Source organism: Rissa tridactyla, chromosome Z (assembly GCF_028500815.1).
Source record: "Rissa tridactyla isolate bRisTri1 chromosome Z, bRisTri1.patW.cur.20221130, whole genome shotgun sequence".
Taxonomy (NCBI): Eukaryota; Metazoa; Chordata; class Aves; order Charadriiformes; family Laridae; genus Rissa; species Rissa tridactyla.
Window position 1 is genome coordinate 30,996,996 of NC_071497.1, and position 17,515 is coordinate 31,014,510.

A 17,515-nucleotide genomic window follows, 5' to 3' on the forward strand; every position below is an offset into this window, starting at 1 on the left:
TTTTATAAAAGGAATGGAGGCTATATATGATGGATGTGAATGCTTATTTAGCCTTTCCTGGTATATGCTGGTTAACCTCAAGGAAACACTGGGACACTTAATTATTGATAATATTCAACTAGATCTATCATAGGATTTTGGCAAAAGTTAGCTATTTTCTCAGGTTTTGGTTAGTGTGCATTTATTGCTCTAAGTCCTTTCCTGCTCTCCTCTGGTTTCCTTTTATGGGTTTGCATAAATACAGGACTTGTTCTGTGACTAACCCTGAACAAAGAAGTTTTATTTGGTGGCATCAACAAAGGCACATTTCAGCTTAAGCTGACTGTTTGATAGGATTTTGCTACAGTTATCAATTAACTCTTGGATGTGGATTTTCATAGCTGATTTGACTGCTGCATTTGTGAACAGAAAAGATTACTGGCAAGCAAGTCTGACCTTCTCCATAATGTAAGTCATGGCATGAAATTGTAACATTGGTTTTCTCTGCAACTATAGCATTTTGTTTCTGAATGTTGTAGATATTGTAGACAGAATGTCAACATTGATTCTGTATTTTAACACGTTTTATTGTGAAAGTATTTTGTACACTTATGACAGCAATGAATAAAAATCACAATCAAATTCTATAACCTTTTAATATCAAAGGGAAGAAAAAATGTTTTGTAGCATTGCCATAATGAGGTGTAAGAGGCTGTCAGTAAAAAAAAAAATTAAGAACTGAAGGCAATCACAAGTACTAACAAACTTGGCAGCTGTTGAGAGATGTAACTTGTTTTTTAAAAAGCTTGTGGAAATGTATGTGGAAATCAAATTTGAAATGTGGAATAACAGCAATGAATTAGTATGCAGTGTGGTGTCATCAGTTACATGACATATTATATACCCATACTGTAGGCTTCCCTGTTCTATGGGCCTGCTAGATATCAATAAAGCTAGGGGCCTCTTTGCATTTTGCATTGTCTAATAGTTTTTAAAGATACTTTTGAATAACCCAAACCAGTATTTGGCAGTAAACAGGCAGTACTCCATTCTGCTTGCAAGGAAAATGCTTTTTTAATTAACCAGATATGTGTTAAATTGAGCTCGGTCTCATAAACAATAAGAGATGAAGAGCTTAATTATTAAGTTATTTTTTAAAAACTTACCTTCAGTTGCAAGGGGGAGCTTTTTTAGCTCTCTCTTAGTGCATAAGTGTTTCTCCCAGTAGCTTTTCATATATCTTTCTGATGGTATCCATCGCATCAAAGGCATACGTTGGCCCTGATTCCCTTTAGGTACTGAGTTTACTCAGTTGTCACATCGCCCTGTGTGCATTCCTACTGTGAAACTGATGCAAAGCTGTTTTTAATAAATGAAGTATTTTTGACAGTTTGAAGTCTCAATCTGATAGCACTATACAGTTGAGTAAGGGGGGGGGGGGGAACGAAACCAAAAAACCTGAAGTATCTTTAATCCTACTTATGCCGCGACTTCCTTCCAGTTAACAGAAAGCTATAGTATTTCTCAATCTTCACTTACATCCTTCTGTATCAGTTTCTTCTATCCATTAAATGTGCTTTCCCCCTTCCCCCTAAGTGATTTATATGGCTGCTTCCTCTGTTTTATTCTCCTCACTACAATAGGAAGCGAGGAGTTGCCAAGCTTCCTGATGTTGAACCTCGTATCTTTTCAGCATTGTCATTTTGTCAAATGCCAATGCTCAACCTTACTTTAAGTCTTATCTTGTTTGTTCTTTTATGTAATGTGATAGTCTTTTCCCTGCAAGACTAGTCTCTGTAGGAGAAGCAAAACCTCCTCACTTTGCATTGTACTCATCATTAATACTGAATTGTAGCTGACTCTGTGTGGGTTTAACTCTATAGGCCTAGGATGGCAATCTCTATCATTGCCAAGCAGCATGTGAGAGGAAGAAACAAAACTGTATTATGTCTGCAGCTTCTTAGAGACCTTTTTGGGCGGCTTAAGTTGCTGTTGCTTTTATCACTTGCAGCTCAAAATACTGATTGGAATACTGCTCCTTCTATATAACTTCTTATATGGAAGGAATGTAAATGGCAAGGCCAGCTGCAGGAAAAGAAAGCATAATGTTGCTGAGAAGGAAACTGAGTGATATTATTTCAAAAGAAATGGGGGAGGGGAGGAAGAAAAGATTTTCCCCATCCTTTTATTAGTTAACTTTTATTTTTGCTTAACATGGAACTCTTTAAGGATAGCATAAAAAAGATGTCACTGTACTGCTTTGCTAGCTGTGGCTACTACTGCAGTTAATGTTGTCTTTAACATCTATTCAGATGAAAATTAGTATTGCTGCTGTTGTAGAATATTTGCTGTAATGATCCAGTTTTAAAACTGTTAATTGAAATTTGGCTGTGGCAACAACAGCCTGAACTAGTGGAAGAAAACGCAACACTGATCAGGAGGAGCCTTCTGTCTGCAAGTCTTTAGTTCAGAACAGAAGCAGGAATAAGAAATAATATCACCTACCTTCCTGTTCTTATGTTTTAGGAAAAACAGGGAAGATTATAAAGTATGCTTTTTTTCCGTGGGTTTAATGCAAAAGGATAAGTGTGTGACTGGGTCTTTTCTGGCATACGTTTTTCTGAAGAAAATGCATGGGAGTCTATTGCTATTGACTTCACCAGTCAGTTTTGCTGTACCTTATGCATCAAGCAAAGCAACAACAGTAGTAATGTATTTGCTAAACTGGACCATACTTTCTCTCTGGCCACTTCAATATGCCTTCTTCAGATTAAATAAGATGTCTTTAAACAAAAAAGTGAAATGAAACAGACAAGCTGGGCCAAGTCACTAGGCTGATCTATGTGCATGTACCTTGCAGCTTGATTTGAATAACTGTTTTCCTAGTAGCTACTTAAAAAATTAGGATGATGTGGAATTGTTTCATGAAACAAAACCAAGAATAGTATGTACTTAGGAATAACACACCTGTTGTCGGACAGCTTTCTGGGTTATCTCCCAAAGAAGCAAAAGTAGTAATAGAATTCTAAAGAAAGCTTACCTCCAGCAAATGTGTAGGCATTAAAACACTGACCTGACAGTGTCCTGACCCAGCTGGACTTGCTTTTTTTCTATGCCCCTGGCTAGCAGGTTTTCTTTTAACCTAGAACTGCCTGCTTATGTGCATGTTCAGTCTTCTATCCAGATAGTTGCCTTTGGGAAGACCATTTCAAAAAAAGCAGTACAGATCTCAGGTCATCACAGAGTTTCTGATATCCATGTCTTCAGAGTCTTGCATAGTTTTCTCTGGAAGAGAAGCAGGTATTCACCGCCAAACATATGACCAACCTCTGACCTTACGGTCAGACTAATGAGTATAGGTCTGCAGGTTCATGATTTTCTTGCACATCTTGGCTTGCTGTGAAACAGTCTGAATGAGGCTGTTATTGCTTTATATAGGTAGTTGATTCTTATATCCCCATGAAATTGACAGTTACAAAGAATATTGTTAAATAACAGGACTACAGCCAGACTGGTCCAAAGACAGAATAAAAAACCTAACAGGTTTGGTTCTTTGTACTAAGCTTTTTCTTTCATAGAGCACGCACAACATCAAATAAGGTCTTGTCTGATAGTAAACACCCATAATACCTTGAACTATCTGAATTATAATTTATTAGCCATCTTGCTATGTGTTCCATTTTATTTTCAGCTCCTGCGGAGTTTGGAAAACAAAGCACATGGTGGCATTGCCATCTATACACATTTCTAAAAAATTAATCTGTTCAGAGGGGGGCTATGTATCAATTTCTAGTTCTAGCAGCATTTGTTAATGAAATTTCATGCAGTTCTGTAAAATAAGTCTCTTTACATTAAGTGTATGTCTCTTCTGGGAGTGAAGAATTGCTGAATGAATAAAGCAAAGGGGAAACAGATAATGCCACCCAGGAATAAAATCTAGTCTTAACGCTCCAAATTCAGTTTGGTCACCATAGTAGGCAGTGTATTATATCTTTAAAAAAGAGCCTTAGTCTCAGTGCTGCAATGAGAGGCCACATTTAACATACGCTCTGCTAAATCTACCTGTCAAGCTGAAAATTCTGCAGCTTTAAAATAATGCTAATTTTTATGCAAGACAAATTCCTGCTCCTAAAACATGTCTAATGACCTCACTCATTATGTACGCAGAGTTTTCCTGAAAAAAACAAGTCTTAAATTAGGGTTAAATTCGGACTGGTGTAGATTCAGAGTAAACTTGGCTAAGTTTCAATTCACACCAGCAGAATGTGCACTGCAGTGCAGAATGTGGTTGCTTCTGAGCGGAAAAAGTACAATTTTTTTTTTCCTGAGTGGTATGTACTAGAATACTTTTGAGTAAGAAGATTATTGTGATTTGTCACTCCTTTCTTTTGCATGTGCTAATCTGTTACTGAAGAATTTTCCCATCAGAACTTCGCTGCCAAATAGGAAACAGAGAAGATAATTTTCTAATCACCTCATAGCGTTTACATAATGTGCTAATTTGCAGAACTCATTACACACAAATTTTAATAATCCAAAATAGCGGTATAAAGGACTTTCAAATAAAGTCAGCTGGGGAAATGCTATTGCTGTGCTTTAGGAAAGAAAAAACAGCGCCGGTTACTGTCAGCTACCTAAAGAAATACTACTGTAGGAGCAGGAAATCATAAAAACAAAGCACTTACTTATTAAACCTGTTTTGCATTGTTAGTTATCATAGTTTAATATTTTAAACAATAAAAAAGTTTGCATCACTTGATGGTGCAAGTATTAACACCAGTTTGTGGAATTCCATACAGTATCTGCTAAATAAACAAGTTTGGCAGCTTAGCAAATATCATATGATTGCAGCATCCATGATTTGAATTCAAACTGATTTTTTTTCCTCTGCAAAGAGTTTGTAAATCAGAATAGCACACTCCTGGGTTCTGGATGGTGTCTGATCCCCATGAGTTTGAGGAAAATACTTATAGTGCATGGCCCCTGTGAAGAACTGCCCAAATCAAACGATGGTCTCCTTTGAGTTCCTTTTGAGAGACTGCAGGCCCAGCAGGGACTGCTGGGTGGAGGGGACGTTGGCAGACTTTGGGATTAGGAGTATCACCCGCTGATTGGTCCGACGCCATTCGTTGTATAATCTACAGTGATACCTAAAGGATACCTGGGGAGAGAAGAGAGGTGCGCAGTGTTTAGAGTCACTGTGGTCCTCCAAGAAATCAACTGGGGTTTGGGGGGAAACGCCTTCAGGTGTAACAGAAAGGTGATGAACAGCCTAATTGGGTGGGATTAAAATGAGCAAAAAGTGGCAGGCAAAGATGAGACCTACTATGTAGATGGCTTGTTCCCCAAGTTGCCAGAGCAGAGGAGAAAAGCAGCCTGTGCCCTACTCTCTGCTGTTGCTCACCTCTCATTCCCTTTTTTGTAACATCAAAAAACCAGACATCCTGCCTCTGTCTTTCATAAGAACCAGAATTACTGGCAGTCACTTACAATGAGAATGAGTTTGAGGTACTATTCATGCTGCAAGCTGTTAAACTGACAAGTAACGTAATCGGCTGGATGGTGAAGGCTTGCAGGCAGCTAAACTGTTTGCAAACACTGACGGGGTTGCATGTTCTACTTTGTAATGCTTTACAGATGAATGCATCACGTTCAAGATTGCATGTATGCAACAAGGTGCGTGTGAGGCATCTGCCAACACATGTGTATCTCAATTTAGATTGTCTTTTAATTATTTTTTATCAGCTAACCAGTTTCAACCTTACTGTGGTTCTGCTAATAGTGGAAGAGGAATGACTGCTATGGATAGACAAGATAGCTGGGCCCTGTGGTTGATTTTTTTCAAATAGTTTACTGTTTATTTTAGTGGCAGCCAAGTGTAGTGCAAGTTACATCTGTGCAAGATGATGTACATGTGCAGTTTAAAAAAACAAAACAAAACAAACAAACCCCCAAACCTGTAAACTGGCTTGGGTCCTTTTGGATGAAATGTGCCACATGACAATTATCGTGTTCTTGAGCTGTGGGCAGGAGGGACCCAGGCAGTGAGCACAGGAGGAACCTTGTCTTGTTACCTGTTCTGTCTTCATGTGCAGCTGGTCACTTGTCACTGATTTTTAGGCACCTCTGCCAGTTCTGTATGGGAGCACTATTCAGAGGGCAAAGGGTGCCGTAAAGGCTGGAGGTAACATGCTTGGTTTGCTCCGGTGGGTGGAAGACGCTGCTGAGTCTGTTTGCAGAGCAGTGGCTGTGTAGGCTGCCTTGCTTTCCTGCCCCTACAGCAATGACAGGCTAGCTGCCAGGAAGGTACAGGAGGATATTAAGTAATATACATGCCTATGAATGTATCCTTCAAAATCCTTTCCTCATTGCAAAAAAGGGTGCTTTTAACCAAATAAATTATTTACCTTTATAAAATCATACTAGGGACAAAAAAAAGACTTTCTGGGTTTTTTTAAATTGGATCTTTTTACAACTGTCTGCTCTTAACAAGGGAAACCTATTCACTAAACAGTTGCCCAAAGACGCTCTTCCAATAGGTGAACTGATTCCCCACCTTTCAATTTCCTCTGTTGCCCCTGAAGATAAAAGTCTGTATTTTCATTTCTGTGGAACATTGTATATGAAAGAACATGAGAAATCTCTTTTAAAAAGGCACTGCAGTGTCAGCAGAAATCATGTGGTAGAGGGAGGAGGGCAAAAAAACCACACAGCACCTGCAAAGATAAATGCCATGCAAAATGCAGTGACTGCTTCAGAGGAGTGAGATAGAATTTAGGTTGAGTTTGCAAAAAGCATCACATGAGATTCTTCAAGGAACAGCTTCATTGTTAAGCCAGGCTTTAACTGCTTGTTTAAGGCATTTTCACAGGATATCCTAGTTAAGTTTGACAGCTTGTTTACAATGAGTTCTTGCCTGGAGGCAGTTTCCAAGTGATGTCAGCTACTGGATTGCAGCAGAGCCACCATTACTCACCCTAAACTGTTACACTGGATGCAAAACTCTTGAGATGCTGAACAAAGGCCAGATTTACATCGGTCCTTGGCACGCTAAACTCCTTTGTTCGCCTCTTCAATAGCATAGCAAGAGGCATGTCTATCTTTCGAACTTACTCTGAATTAATTTGGGATAGCCTTTGTTTTAAACAAGCCATTATGTTATACTGGAAGCTATAAGGCCAAATGCTGTAGCACTACAACCTGCTACTTGATCTTACAGGAGTCAAGATTACCTGCATGCAAAAGAAAGCAGACTGTGGCCCTGAATTCTTAGTTTAAATAGCAACCTGTTTTGTGTGTGAAGCTTTCTTCTTGGGAGTAGCAGGCTTTTTCTCTGTGTGTACATCAGTTACAGTTATTAAATGTAGAGGAAAAGCAACAGCATTTTATGGAGAACTTGGCTGTATTAGAGAAAAGGATAAAATAGCTTCTTGGATGCTAAAAATAGCATCTCTCCTGTTCTCTGCTCACTGGGATAACTGTGGTGTGTAAATAATCCATATGCCAGTTTTTGCCTCCAGAGAAAATAAGTTGATTTATTTGGAAGTAAAAGGAAGTTTTAGTTTTCGTAATTTTTCCAGGACCTAAAGGAGCCTTATATCACATGTTGTATGTAATTTACCCCACAGCACTCAATATATTCCCTGCACAGCCATAACTAAGCAAGCAGGGCAGGATTCTCTCATTTCTGAAAATTAAAGGGCAGGTGCTGCTGAAGCACTTGATGGGGTTAGCGCTTCTGCCTGTGGGTCCATTCCCTGCTGCATGGGAAGTGGGGCATGGAGCCTCCCCAGGGCAACTGCAGGCTGGGGCTTTCCTGCATGACTGATGGGGCTCAGCCATGTCTTCCACGTGCAGGGTGCTCAGTGCCATTTGTAAAGTAGTTGCTTTAAATCTCTACCTTGCAAATCTGCCCTCTGAGAAAGTGTGTGAAAACGCTGTCACTCGAGCCTGTTGACTAATGTGCAGATGCACCGAAACCTCCTCAAAACTCTTCCATCCAGTACTAATGCTGTGGGGGCAATGAGGGCACCCTCTGCACTGTGAAGAGAGCCTGAGAGTCCCTCCCATCACTTCTCTCTGCTCTGCCCACTGAGTTAACCCCATGCTGAACAGAACGGTTACTCTGCCCTGAAAGGCTTCCTGCCTTGCCCTTCCCTGACCAACACAGGGCTTCATTAGCCCATCCACCTCCTGCTGGTCTGAATAATAGCTTAGAGTGGACTACATCTTCCACAACTCAGTGGTCGTTAAAGATACTGTATTTCAATTAAATCAACCAAGGTATGCATTTACTATCAGGCTCACTACTGCCATATTCTCCAAGTGCCAATAACACATTTTCCTGTATGCTTTTGAAGGAGTAAAAGTTATAAAATGAACAGAAGGGATTTTTGCCACTTACGATGCAAATGCAACAGGCGGTGTTAGGGACTACAACTGAGATGCTGCAGAAGTCTTAATGAGCAAGGTCAGATATGTCCATGTGTCATGGGTAATTAAATCCAACTACTTAGCCAGGCTATCCTTACCAACCTGCAACCATTTTGGTGCTTGTGAATTACGTATATTAGGTAAATTGGAAAGCGTTTGGGTTTCTAAGATAGTCATTCACATAGGAAATTTGAAGAATCTTCACCTGACAGACACGTCTACACACAGTACTGCAGGAAATACAAGTGCCACCTCACTGCTGGAGTAAATGGGCATCCTGTCAAAGGGGGAGCGCTGCTGCTTCACAGAAGATGGAAGCAGAAACAACAAAAAGAGAAACTGCAGGAGGCTGTGCCAAAACAGGGCGCTTTCCCTACTCTTGTGCACTGCTAAAATTAGCCTGCAGTCCTCTATGGATGAGACAGGGTTTCGCTGTCATGAATGAAGCAAATGGGATGTCACCTTTCACAGCCTTCTTGGAGCTAGCTGCTAGGTAGCGTGGGGTTTTTGTGTTTCCCCCCACCTCTCCTTTTCTAAGATTGCTCTGGGTGCAACATACGGGTTTCTTGCTGTGGGCTAGCTCTACTAGTGCGCTTCTTACAGTGCCACCTCCTCAGAGCTTACACTGATCAAAAACTGCTGGAAGGGGTCAGCCATGCATCATGTGGCCATACGCACTGAGGAGCAGAGCTGGGTGCTGGCCCTCTGGGACTAGTGTCTGTGGCAGCACCACAGGCAGGGTGGTTGTCGTGGTTTGGGCTGGGTCTGGAGAGTGGTCTTGCCCCCACGCTGGACAGCACAGGCTGAGATGAGCTTTTCCTCTCACAGCCTTGCACCACCGCACAGGCGTTACCCTGCTAGTGTGAACGCTCCCTGTCCGCAGCTGCTCCTCTGTTCTCCTTCCCCCGCCAGAGCCAGAGGTGTGAACTGTCGAACAGTAACCTGGGTTTTTCAGTGAACTGCCAGACCACAGCTAGGTAACACTTATTTTGGCAGCTGTGCTCTGGGTTCTCTTCGTTTCTCCAAGGTCAACTGTTTGTTGGCGTGCTGCGGCCAGGAACTGATCTCAGTTTAACAACTTGACAAAAAACAAGTGGCTTTTGGGATGGGTCAGCACACAAGTGACAGCACACCTGGGTGCAGGACAGGAATGAGGCAGTGATTTAATCCGCACTGCAAAGGCAGATACATTGCTACAGACCTGGGTGTAAGGTGTGTTCTGCCATGGAGTTCCCACAGTACCAAGAGCATGAGGAATGGGGAAAGCATGGGATGCACCCACATCCAAGGCTTTTGGATTGTAGAATTGGCCAGATGTTGGGATAGAGTAAAATATGAATCATCTTTGGCAGCCAAGTTGTTGACCTAAAGCTTTTCTGTGCACTGTGCTTTCACCTTTTGCACGTTATCTTTGATGAAACTCCCTCCTATAGCATCTGTCTTGAACTCCTCCATGTTACTTCCCTGTCTCCCTTTTGCTATTCCCTCTGGTGTTTGGGATTTGGGAATTACTAACCCAAAGGTAAACTGTCTTTCTGGCTTTCCAGAGAACTTGAACGGCGTGGAACCAAGAGGTTTCTTGCAGATGTAACTTTATCAATACAGAAGGTAAGTATAAGCAATGTTTTGTACAAGGGCCTACCTGCTCTACAGCACTCTGTGTAATTAATTTTCTAATTTGTTCTTTTGCTTATTCCTGTGAGTTGAATAGAAAAGCAATACTTACTAGGGTCCAAAAGAGGTAAATAGTGAAGAGTGCGACAGTGAGTGCAATGAGGCCAACAGCTTCTAGCCTACTACTAAAGTGCAGATGGTCCACTGCTCCTCGTAGACACAACCAGCCGGAGATGGTTGCCAGTGGAGTGATAAACAAGAAGCACACCATGTCTCCAAAGAGAGTCCGTTTCTCATGCTGGGGGCCTGGGTTCCTCAGCCACTGCAGGAAAAACACAGACAAAGCAAGTGTCAGCACAGGGAGAATGTTTTACCTCAGATGAGCTGCTTGCTTGCAAAATGCTGACCAGTCCCTTTGAGGAGGGCACATGGACCACATGCAGGATGTGGCTTTGGCTGTCCCTAGAGAGCTCCCATCCCAACTTCTGCCCCTCGCTGCCTCCTGATGTGCATCTCTAGCCACGCGTACCTCCCACATCGTTTATTCAGCTGTAGTAAAAGCTGCCTTCAGAAGGGGATGTGCTTTGCGTAGTGCAGGCCCTGGCATTTGGCTGCTGAACTCTTTGAGAAGCTCCCTTCTTAATATGGAAAGAATCACATGTGACAGCTCCAGAGTGCAAAAAATGTTTGATAATATTTTGTATGCTATTTTAAGATGATTTTTTTTTTCACATTCTACTTGTATTAACAAAGCCATTTTCAACTTGCTTTCAGACATCCACATGCAAGCAGAGTTGAATGCACACAAGGTTACTTTTATTAAGAGGGTATTAATCTTGCAAAACAGAGTGCCTGAAAGTCAACTGCTGGAACGAAGGCTGATTTACCAGCTATCACGCCTATACGCCCATGTTTCTATAATCAGTATTTTAGATATCACAGATGAAAGAAGTTCAGCCCACAACAGTACACTGGGACCTTTTAATAAAAAAGACTCATCATTCAATTTGATTTGAACAGTATTTGAACAGTAAGACTATCCAGTCCTGCAATTTTTGCCAATGTAAGCTGTAGGATTTGGTGAAAACTGCTCTGCAGCATCCTTTTATGTGTTTTTTCTGTTCTTTGAGCATATACCTACATGCACAGTACTATCAAGGATAGCCAATATTTCTTACTGTGGTATCTGGGAACCCCAACCAGCCTGGGAGCTGCACATGCATTTGACCAGGCTGGATGGGACTTTGAGCAGCCTGGTCTAGTGGGAGGTGTCTCTGCCCATGGCAGCGGGGTTGGAACTAGATGGTCTTTAAGGTCCCATCCAACCCAAATGATTCTATGATTCTATACTACCCTGGCCACTGAGGGCCCTCACACCATGTTCCGCACAGTGTCTGCTCCAGAGAGTCCACAATCTGAGCAGAGGAGCCAGAGCCGGGAACAGGCAGCAGAGGTGGAGTGAGCTGCCATGACCCCCACGGCCGGAGTGATTGGAGCAGGGAGCCCAGAGCAGGGCAGGTACTGATTCCCAGTCTGGTGCATCCCTCCCAGACCGCCGGCTCTGAGTGCAGAGGCCATGCTGTAGGCAAGGGAAGTCACGCTCCTCCAGGGAGCTACTGCATTATCAGTCATCAGAGCAGCAGCTCTGCGCCAGCGGACGTGGATAAGGCTCATGCACCCTTAAACCGTTTGAGCCTTTCATTTGTATTACACGTGGCAGTAGAAGTCCCGTCTCTTCATCTCCAGAAACTAAGGTTGGGGAGGCAACTTCACCCCTTCACCAGTTAATGCCCTTTATTCACAGCCACCTCAGGTTATTTTCTTCTTCCATATTACAGTGCTACAGCAATGACTCAGAGGAACAGCAAGACTCAAGAGTCTTGATGAGACAGGGCAAGCCTAAGAGTGTGTGCAAGCTAATGAATATTTCTCATGCAGGTATCCATTGCAGCCCTCTATTATTTCCAGACCCTGCTTCATCTTTTCCCATAACATGAAAACAAATACAGCATTTTCTCTCCATCTTCATATGGAGCAAAACGACAGTAAAACCAGAGTGCAACCAGGAACAGGCAGTCACTCATCTGGCACTAGCAGAAGGACACAAACCAGTAGACAAGTTTGCCTCAGACTCACCATCTCTCAGATGGAAATAATAAATTAAAATAATAATAAACAGGATTTTGTGAGGTTTAACTGCAACATAGTAACTCAGCAGCCTGAGTGTCACGTATGACTCAGGAATTTAGAAGAACACAAAAATATGTTCATAAACATTTTTTGCAGGATGTAGGCATTTAATTTGCTTGAATACTTTTAAAATCCTAAGGAAATGGGAAGTGCTTCATAACTGCTACCTACTACTATAAGCAAGAAGTTGTAACAGAATACACTAGTTAGAGGGAGGCTCAGTATTCTTTTTTTTTTCCTTTCCAAGCAGTGTCTTAAGCTCAAGATAATTTAAAACACCAGAATACCGGGCATGGAGGGTTCACCACAACCAGGAGCTATGAACCCACAAAGCTGCTTGCTCACCCCTCCCCACCCCATCGGTCTGTGGGAGAGAACAGGAAGAGGCTGCAACCAAAACTTGCTTCTGTAGAGCTTGTACAAAATAAGAAGACGTATCTTTACATTCAAGCAGCATTTTATTGTAACTTCATAGAGAACGCTATAGTCATGTGTGAAAGGCTCACACCACTCTCCTTGGAGCTTTCATTCCATTTACTTAAAAACACATGCAAGGGTGTGTGCGTAACAGTTCCAGGTTGTATTTGGTTGTTTCTAGACGGGTCTGATTGCAACTTTCACCTTGTTCGGTTTCCACAAATCCCTGTAATGCGAAACCGCCAGGAAAATGAGAGGAACTGAAAGCACCTGGTAGTGAAGATTCTGCTTTTAAAGGTGACTGTTTAAAGGTTATGTGAAAAGTACTTGTTTAAAAGGTGACCTGCAAGAGAATTGCTGAGCACCTGCACTTCTTTATCTCAATGGGAACTGCAGGTGTTCCCCACTTTCCCAGGGCAGACCTTAAAACGCCAATATCTCCTTATCTCAGTGCTATGTTGACTGTCACCCCTGTAACTGGGCGGTGAAGAACACACTGCAACACTTCAGAGTCCGTTTAGTGGAGGTTGCATCCTCAAATCACAGTCTGTTGTGATCCCTTTGGCATCTGTGCAGCTCAGCTAGTGCAAGAAATACTGTTTATTGATCTGAGTGAGAAGGAAGAACTGCAAGAATATGTACATGCAAGGAAGCATATACATTAAGGCAGGTGTTGTCATCTCTGCCCTGCGACTCCCTTAACTTTCATGAGAAACAGTAAAATGCACTTGAATTGAGACGGCATTTTGCAGTGTGCCATCTAACTTGATTGAAAGTTTGAGGAGACAAAAATGGTGCGAGACTGCTCCACTGGCTGACGGCTCCCTGCACTCCTTATGTCTTGTCTGATCCATATGAACAAATAATCAAACCCAAGCAATTCAGGTATTAGATCATGCAAGGACAGAGAAAAGTAGTGTTAAATAATAAATAAAGCCCCCACCATTCTCCAGCCTAACCTTAAAAGCTGGAGACGTTTCATTAGCTAGTTCTGAAGTGGGATTCAAAAGCAATGAATAAGTAATTTCAGTGGCTGTATGGATTTCAATCACAAGCACCTATTTTTCTCCAGAAGTTATGAAAACTCTAAATCTGCTTCTGTTTAGATTCTAGGTTTCAGTCTTTTGTTTTGTAAATGTGCACTGACAAGTTACTTTATAGCTAAAAAGCCAGGTCAGCAAATCCTTTTGTGAAAGTGAAACCCACACAATGATCCTAACAAAGTGCTGAGCTTATTAATTAGCGTGGCAGTACAGTAGCGACTACCCTGCTGGCAAAGAATGAGATGTAAGGTTGGATGCAACTGTCAGATCTGTGCTATGATACTCTGAAATCTACCCTACTAAAATGTGTCAATGTGCTCAATTATTTCTGCAATAAATTCAGACCTTCACAATAATAATTTCCATTTTGTGGGGAAAAAAAAAGGTCATAAAGAGGGTCACGTTTGAAGCAAAATGCTGGTCTGTATCAAGTGCTGTCTTAAAGTGATCGGTGATTCCTGCTCCTGACTCACAGGTGGAGAGCCAGAGTGACAAGCCACAGACTGACTGTAGGAGTGGTGGCAAGCACAAATTCAAGAACAGGTAAGCGTAGCGCCTGACACACAACCCAATACTGGCTCATGACTGACACATGCAAAGCAACCCTGGTGACTGATACACACCTGATGAGAACCCAGCCCCTCAAAGAAACATGGGGTCCCACCTCCTCCGTCACAGTGACACATACCAAACAGGGTCTGCACGCAAGCAAAACACCCCCCAAACCCTGCGCTAAAGGCAACGGCTGCATGACAGCTCTCTGCTCCCCCCGCCATCCCTGCCATCCCTTGGGCAGTGGGTGCTGCTGCTGCCGCAGTGGCCTGGACCGCACGCCCTGCTCCACCACAGGGGCTCTCCGCTCAGCCAAGCTCAGCAACACTGGGCAGGTGTTGATGAAATGACCCCGACCATCTGCGTGGCAGGGGACGGGCACTCCCCAAAAGGGCAGCTGCAGCAATCAGTCTGGGCAGGGAAACATCTTCGGCCATACGTCACTTTGCCCAGCAAATGTGGCTGCAGGCAGTGGCAGATGCGCGCCTGAGACGGAAAGGCGATCTCCTCCTGCGTGCAGACAGGATCGCTTCAACTGGGAAACAGAAAGGGCACCGAGAAAACGGAAAGCCCACACCACAACAGGGGACTTCAAAAGTTTGCCTCATTTATCCCAGCAAAGTGACGCTCTAAATGCATCTTGGGGATGGCCAAAAGAAGGGAGAACTGAAGGGAGACATCCGTGAAGGAGAAGTGCTACTTAAGCTAATGGCTGATGTTGGCTTAAGAACAAATGGATAACAGCTGGCTGTAAATAAATTTAGGGTAGGAAGCAGAAAAAAATTCCCAGCCTTCAGAGGATCCAACTCTGGAACAGCCGCCCGAGAACAGCAGTGTAGGCTAAAACCCCCAAAGCTGTCACAGTTTTATGAAGGATCTTACTTACATTTTGAAAGAGATTTTTGATGTATTGCATTTGACGTGAGAAAAACACTGTTAACACACCCAAGGCTCCTTCACCCCACACGCTGCCACGTGTAATACACATACAAAGATTTGTTGCAGGTACTTCACAAAACAGAGCTGAGTTTAAATTATTTTCTGCCCTAGAGAGGTTAAATTGAGCTCTTGACCTTCATCAGAGGGTCTCCATGCTTCAGTCAACTGAATGTCAACTCTAGTGCTCAGGAACTCAATATGGATTTGCAACAGTCCCTGGGAGACTTTTGGTCTACGATCCCACTACTGGCTTCCAAAATTTTACCTGATATTTAAAAATGCATGCAAAACCAGGCTGTATGATCTGCCAGCAAAGTGAAGCCTTACCTTTGGAGAAGGAAATCATCAGCACAAGCAGCAACCAAGGACCAGAACACCCTGGAGAGGCTCAGACTAGGAATTTATCTAACCTAACTAAAATGAGCTGCCAGCAGAAAACTTCTGTAAAACACCTCCACAAAGTTTGAGCTGCTTCACCCGTGCCAAAGGCCAAATCCTGGAAGCACTCACCTCCATAGGTCTAACTTCAATTAGATGACTCACAAACGCTAAGTAAAGTACATGCATAGTGTTTTCTAGATCAGATCCTAAGGCTATAACCTGTTTCTACTGGGAAGCCCTTTTTAGTTCACTACGTTTTCATTGAAAATTGATTTTACATAAATGTTCCTGGAGTTGTACCAGCAGCAAAGAAGATACCACAGAGTATGAAGAAAATCCATCACACTGCTTTTTAGTTAAAGGTATTTAAATAGTTATCACATATGAAGCTGGGGGGAGAAGACAGGAAGGAATTGTCTTCCCTAAATGTGTTTCCCTTTGAACTAAAAATAGTTTATTACACATCAAACGTATCAGTTCATTTCATTCTTTTCACGTTGATAGCTCTGCGGTGAATATTGATGAAAGCAGTCTGTACACAAGCAAAACTGCTAGCAATTATTGTAATTTCTGGTTTCATGCCAGCAGTGACCAGTGAGAGCATTTTGACTTGGGCTTTAAGCAAAGAAAGATTGATATTGCCTGTTTTTTTACAGTGTTTCTCTTGAATGAAGGACATTTTAAAAGACCAGGACGTCCATTTATTGGTCAAAAAAAAATAATAAATTACATCTGAACCGTTTTGTTCAAATACTTTTTTACTTGAAAAGTTTAAGCTATTTCAGTTAAATGTTTTTAAACTAAGCTTAACGACATGTAACTCAAAATAAAGTCTCCCAGACCAGAATGGTATGTGTGTTTGTTTTCAATGCAATGAAACATTTGGGGTGACTTGAAACTTTTCTAGGTTAATGTTTTGCCAAGGAAAACAAACATTTGACAGTTACTTTTCAGTTGAAAAAATATTTATATTTCAGTTTTTGGGTTTCCTGCTTAGATCAAACATTCAGTTACTGGCATAGTGTTATTGTCTTCAGTGGGTGCTTTTAGCAAGGCCATGGTGACAGTCCACAGAGATGCTCCTTTGGTCCCAGAGACAGAGGTTGGTCCCAGAGACAGAGGCCTGTTGACAACTAGAAACTAAATGGTTTGATCTCTGCAAATTGATTATGTTAATATTATGGCCTCTTTGTAACACAGTCTGCTCTTATTTAAGTTTAACCTTCATTTTAATTCCAGTCCAGGAAATATTTTAATTGTGGATGCCTGGATGAGCCAAAGCTACTTTTTGAAATAGCAAATTAATTTCATCTGCAGGTTTCTGTAAGTGGAAAGAATAAGTTATTCATTGTAAGTGTGGTGTATTTAATTTTTTTTTGTTTTGTAAAAAGAATAAACCACAGTGCAGATAGGAACCAACCCTAGGTGGTAGCTAAGTGCAAGGAGAGTACTGCAGGCTGTTGCTATCCCACCATAACCGAATTTGCAAGCTAGACCTTGGGTAGTCTGCCAGCTGAAAAACAGGATTTTGACAGACAATGCTTCACCAAGTAGCAACAATACAGTGGCCAGTAGATGTGGTGTTCCGTTCCTGGATTATACAACTTTTATGTCTAAAAACAGTACTAGTAACTCTCTCACTGTGAAAACAAACAACACAGCTTGCTATATTGTGCTACAAAAATCTATGAAATTTCTTGCAGGTCCTATTAAACAATCTTATACTCTTTAACGTTAGTCTGGCTTACTCCTATTCTGTTTTCCTGCTATCCATTTTTAGTTTATATTTGATGTGATGCTTGTATCAGGTAAAAGATTTCAAGATGTGTCAAGAAAAAAAGATTTCGTGGAACTCTAGGAGAAGCAGTATTTCCTTTTATCTCTTTTTTTTTCCAGAGTTCCCATTCTATTTTGGATGAATGTATTCCCAATTAGGCAGACAAATGTATGCATTCAAGAAAATCAAT

General features: G+C 41.9%; 1 protein-coding gene across 1 annotated transcript in view; it reads right to left on the minus strand.

The window, feature by feature from the left end:
• Positions 1-661: 661 nt before the first annotated feature.
• MARCHF3 (membrane associated ring-CH-type finger 3) overlaps positions 662-17,515 on the minus strand; it is an 83,949-nt gene continuing 67,095 nt past the window's right edge. Inside the window, exons 4-5 of the mRNA XM_054186096.1 lie at positions 10,139-10,348; positions 662-5,140 (exon numbers count right to left, since the gene is read on the minus strand). Coding sequence (XP_054042071.1) covers positions 4,982-5,140; positions 10,139-10,348 — 369 coding nt within the window. The 3' untranslated portion in view covers positions 662-4,981. The remainder of the gene's footprint in view (positions 5,141-10,138; positions 10,349-17,515) is intronic.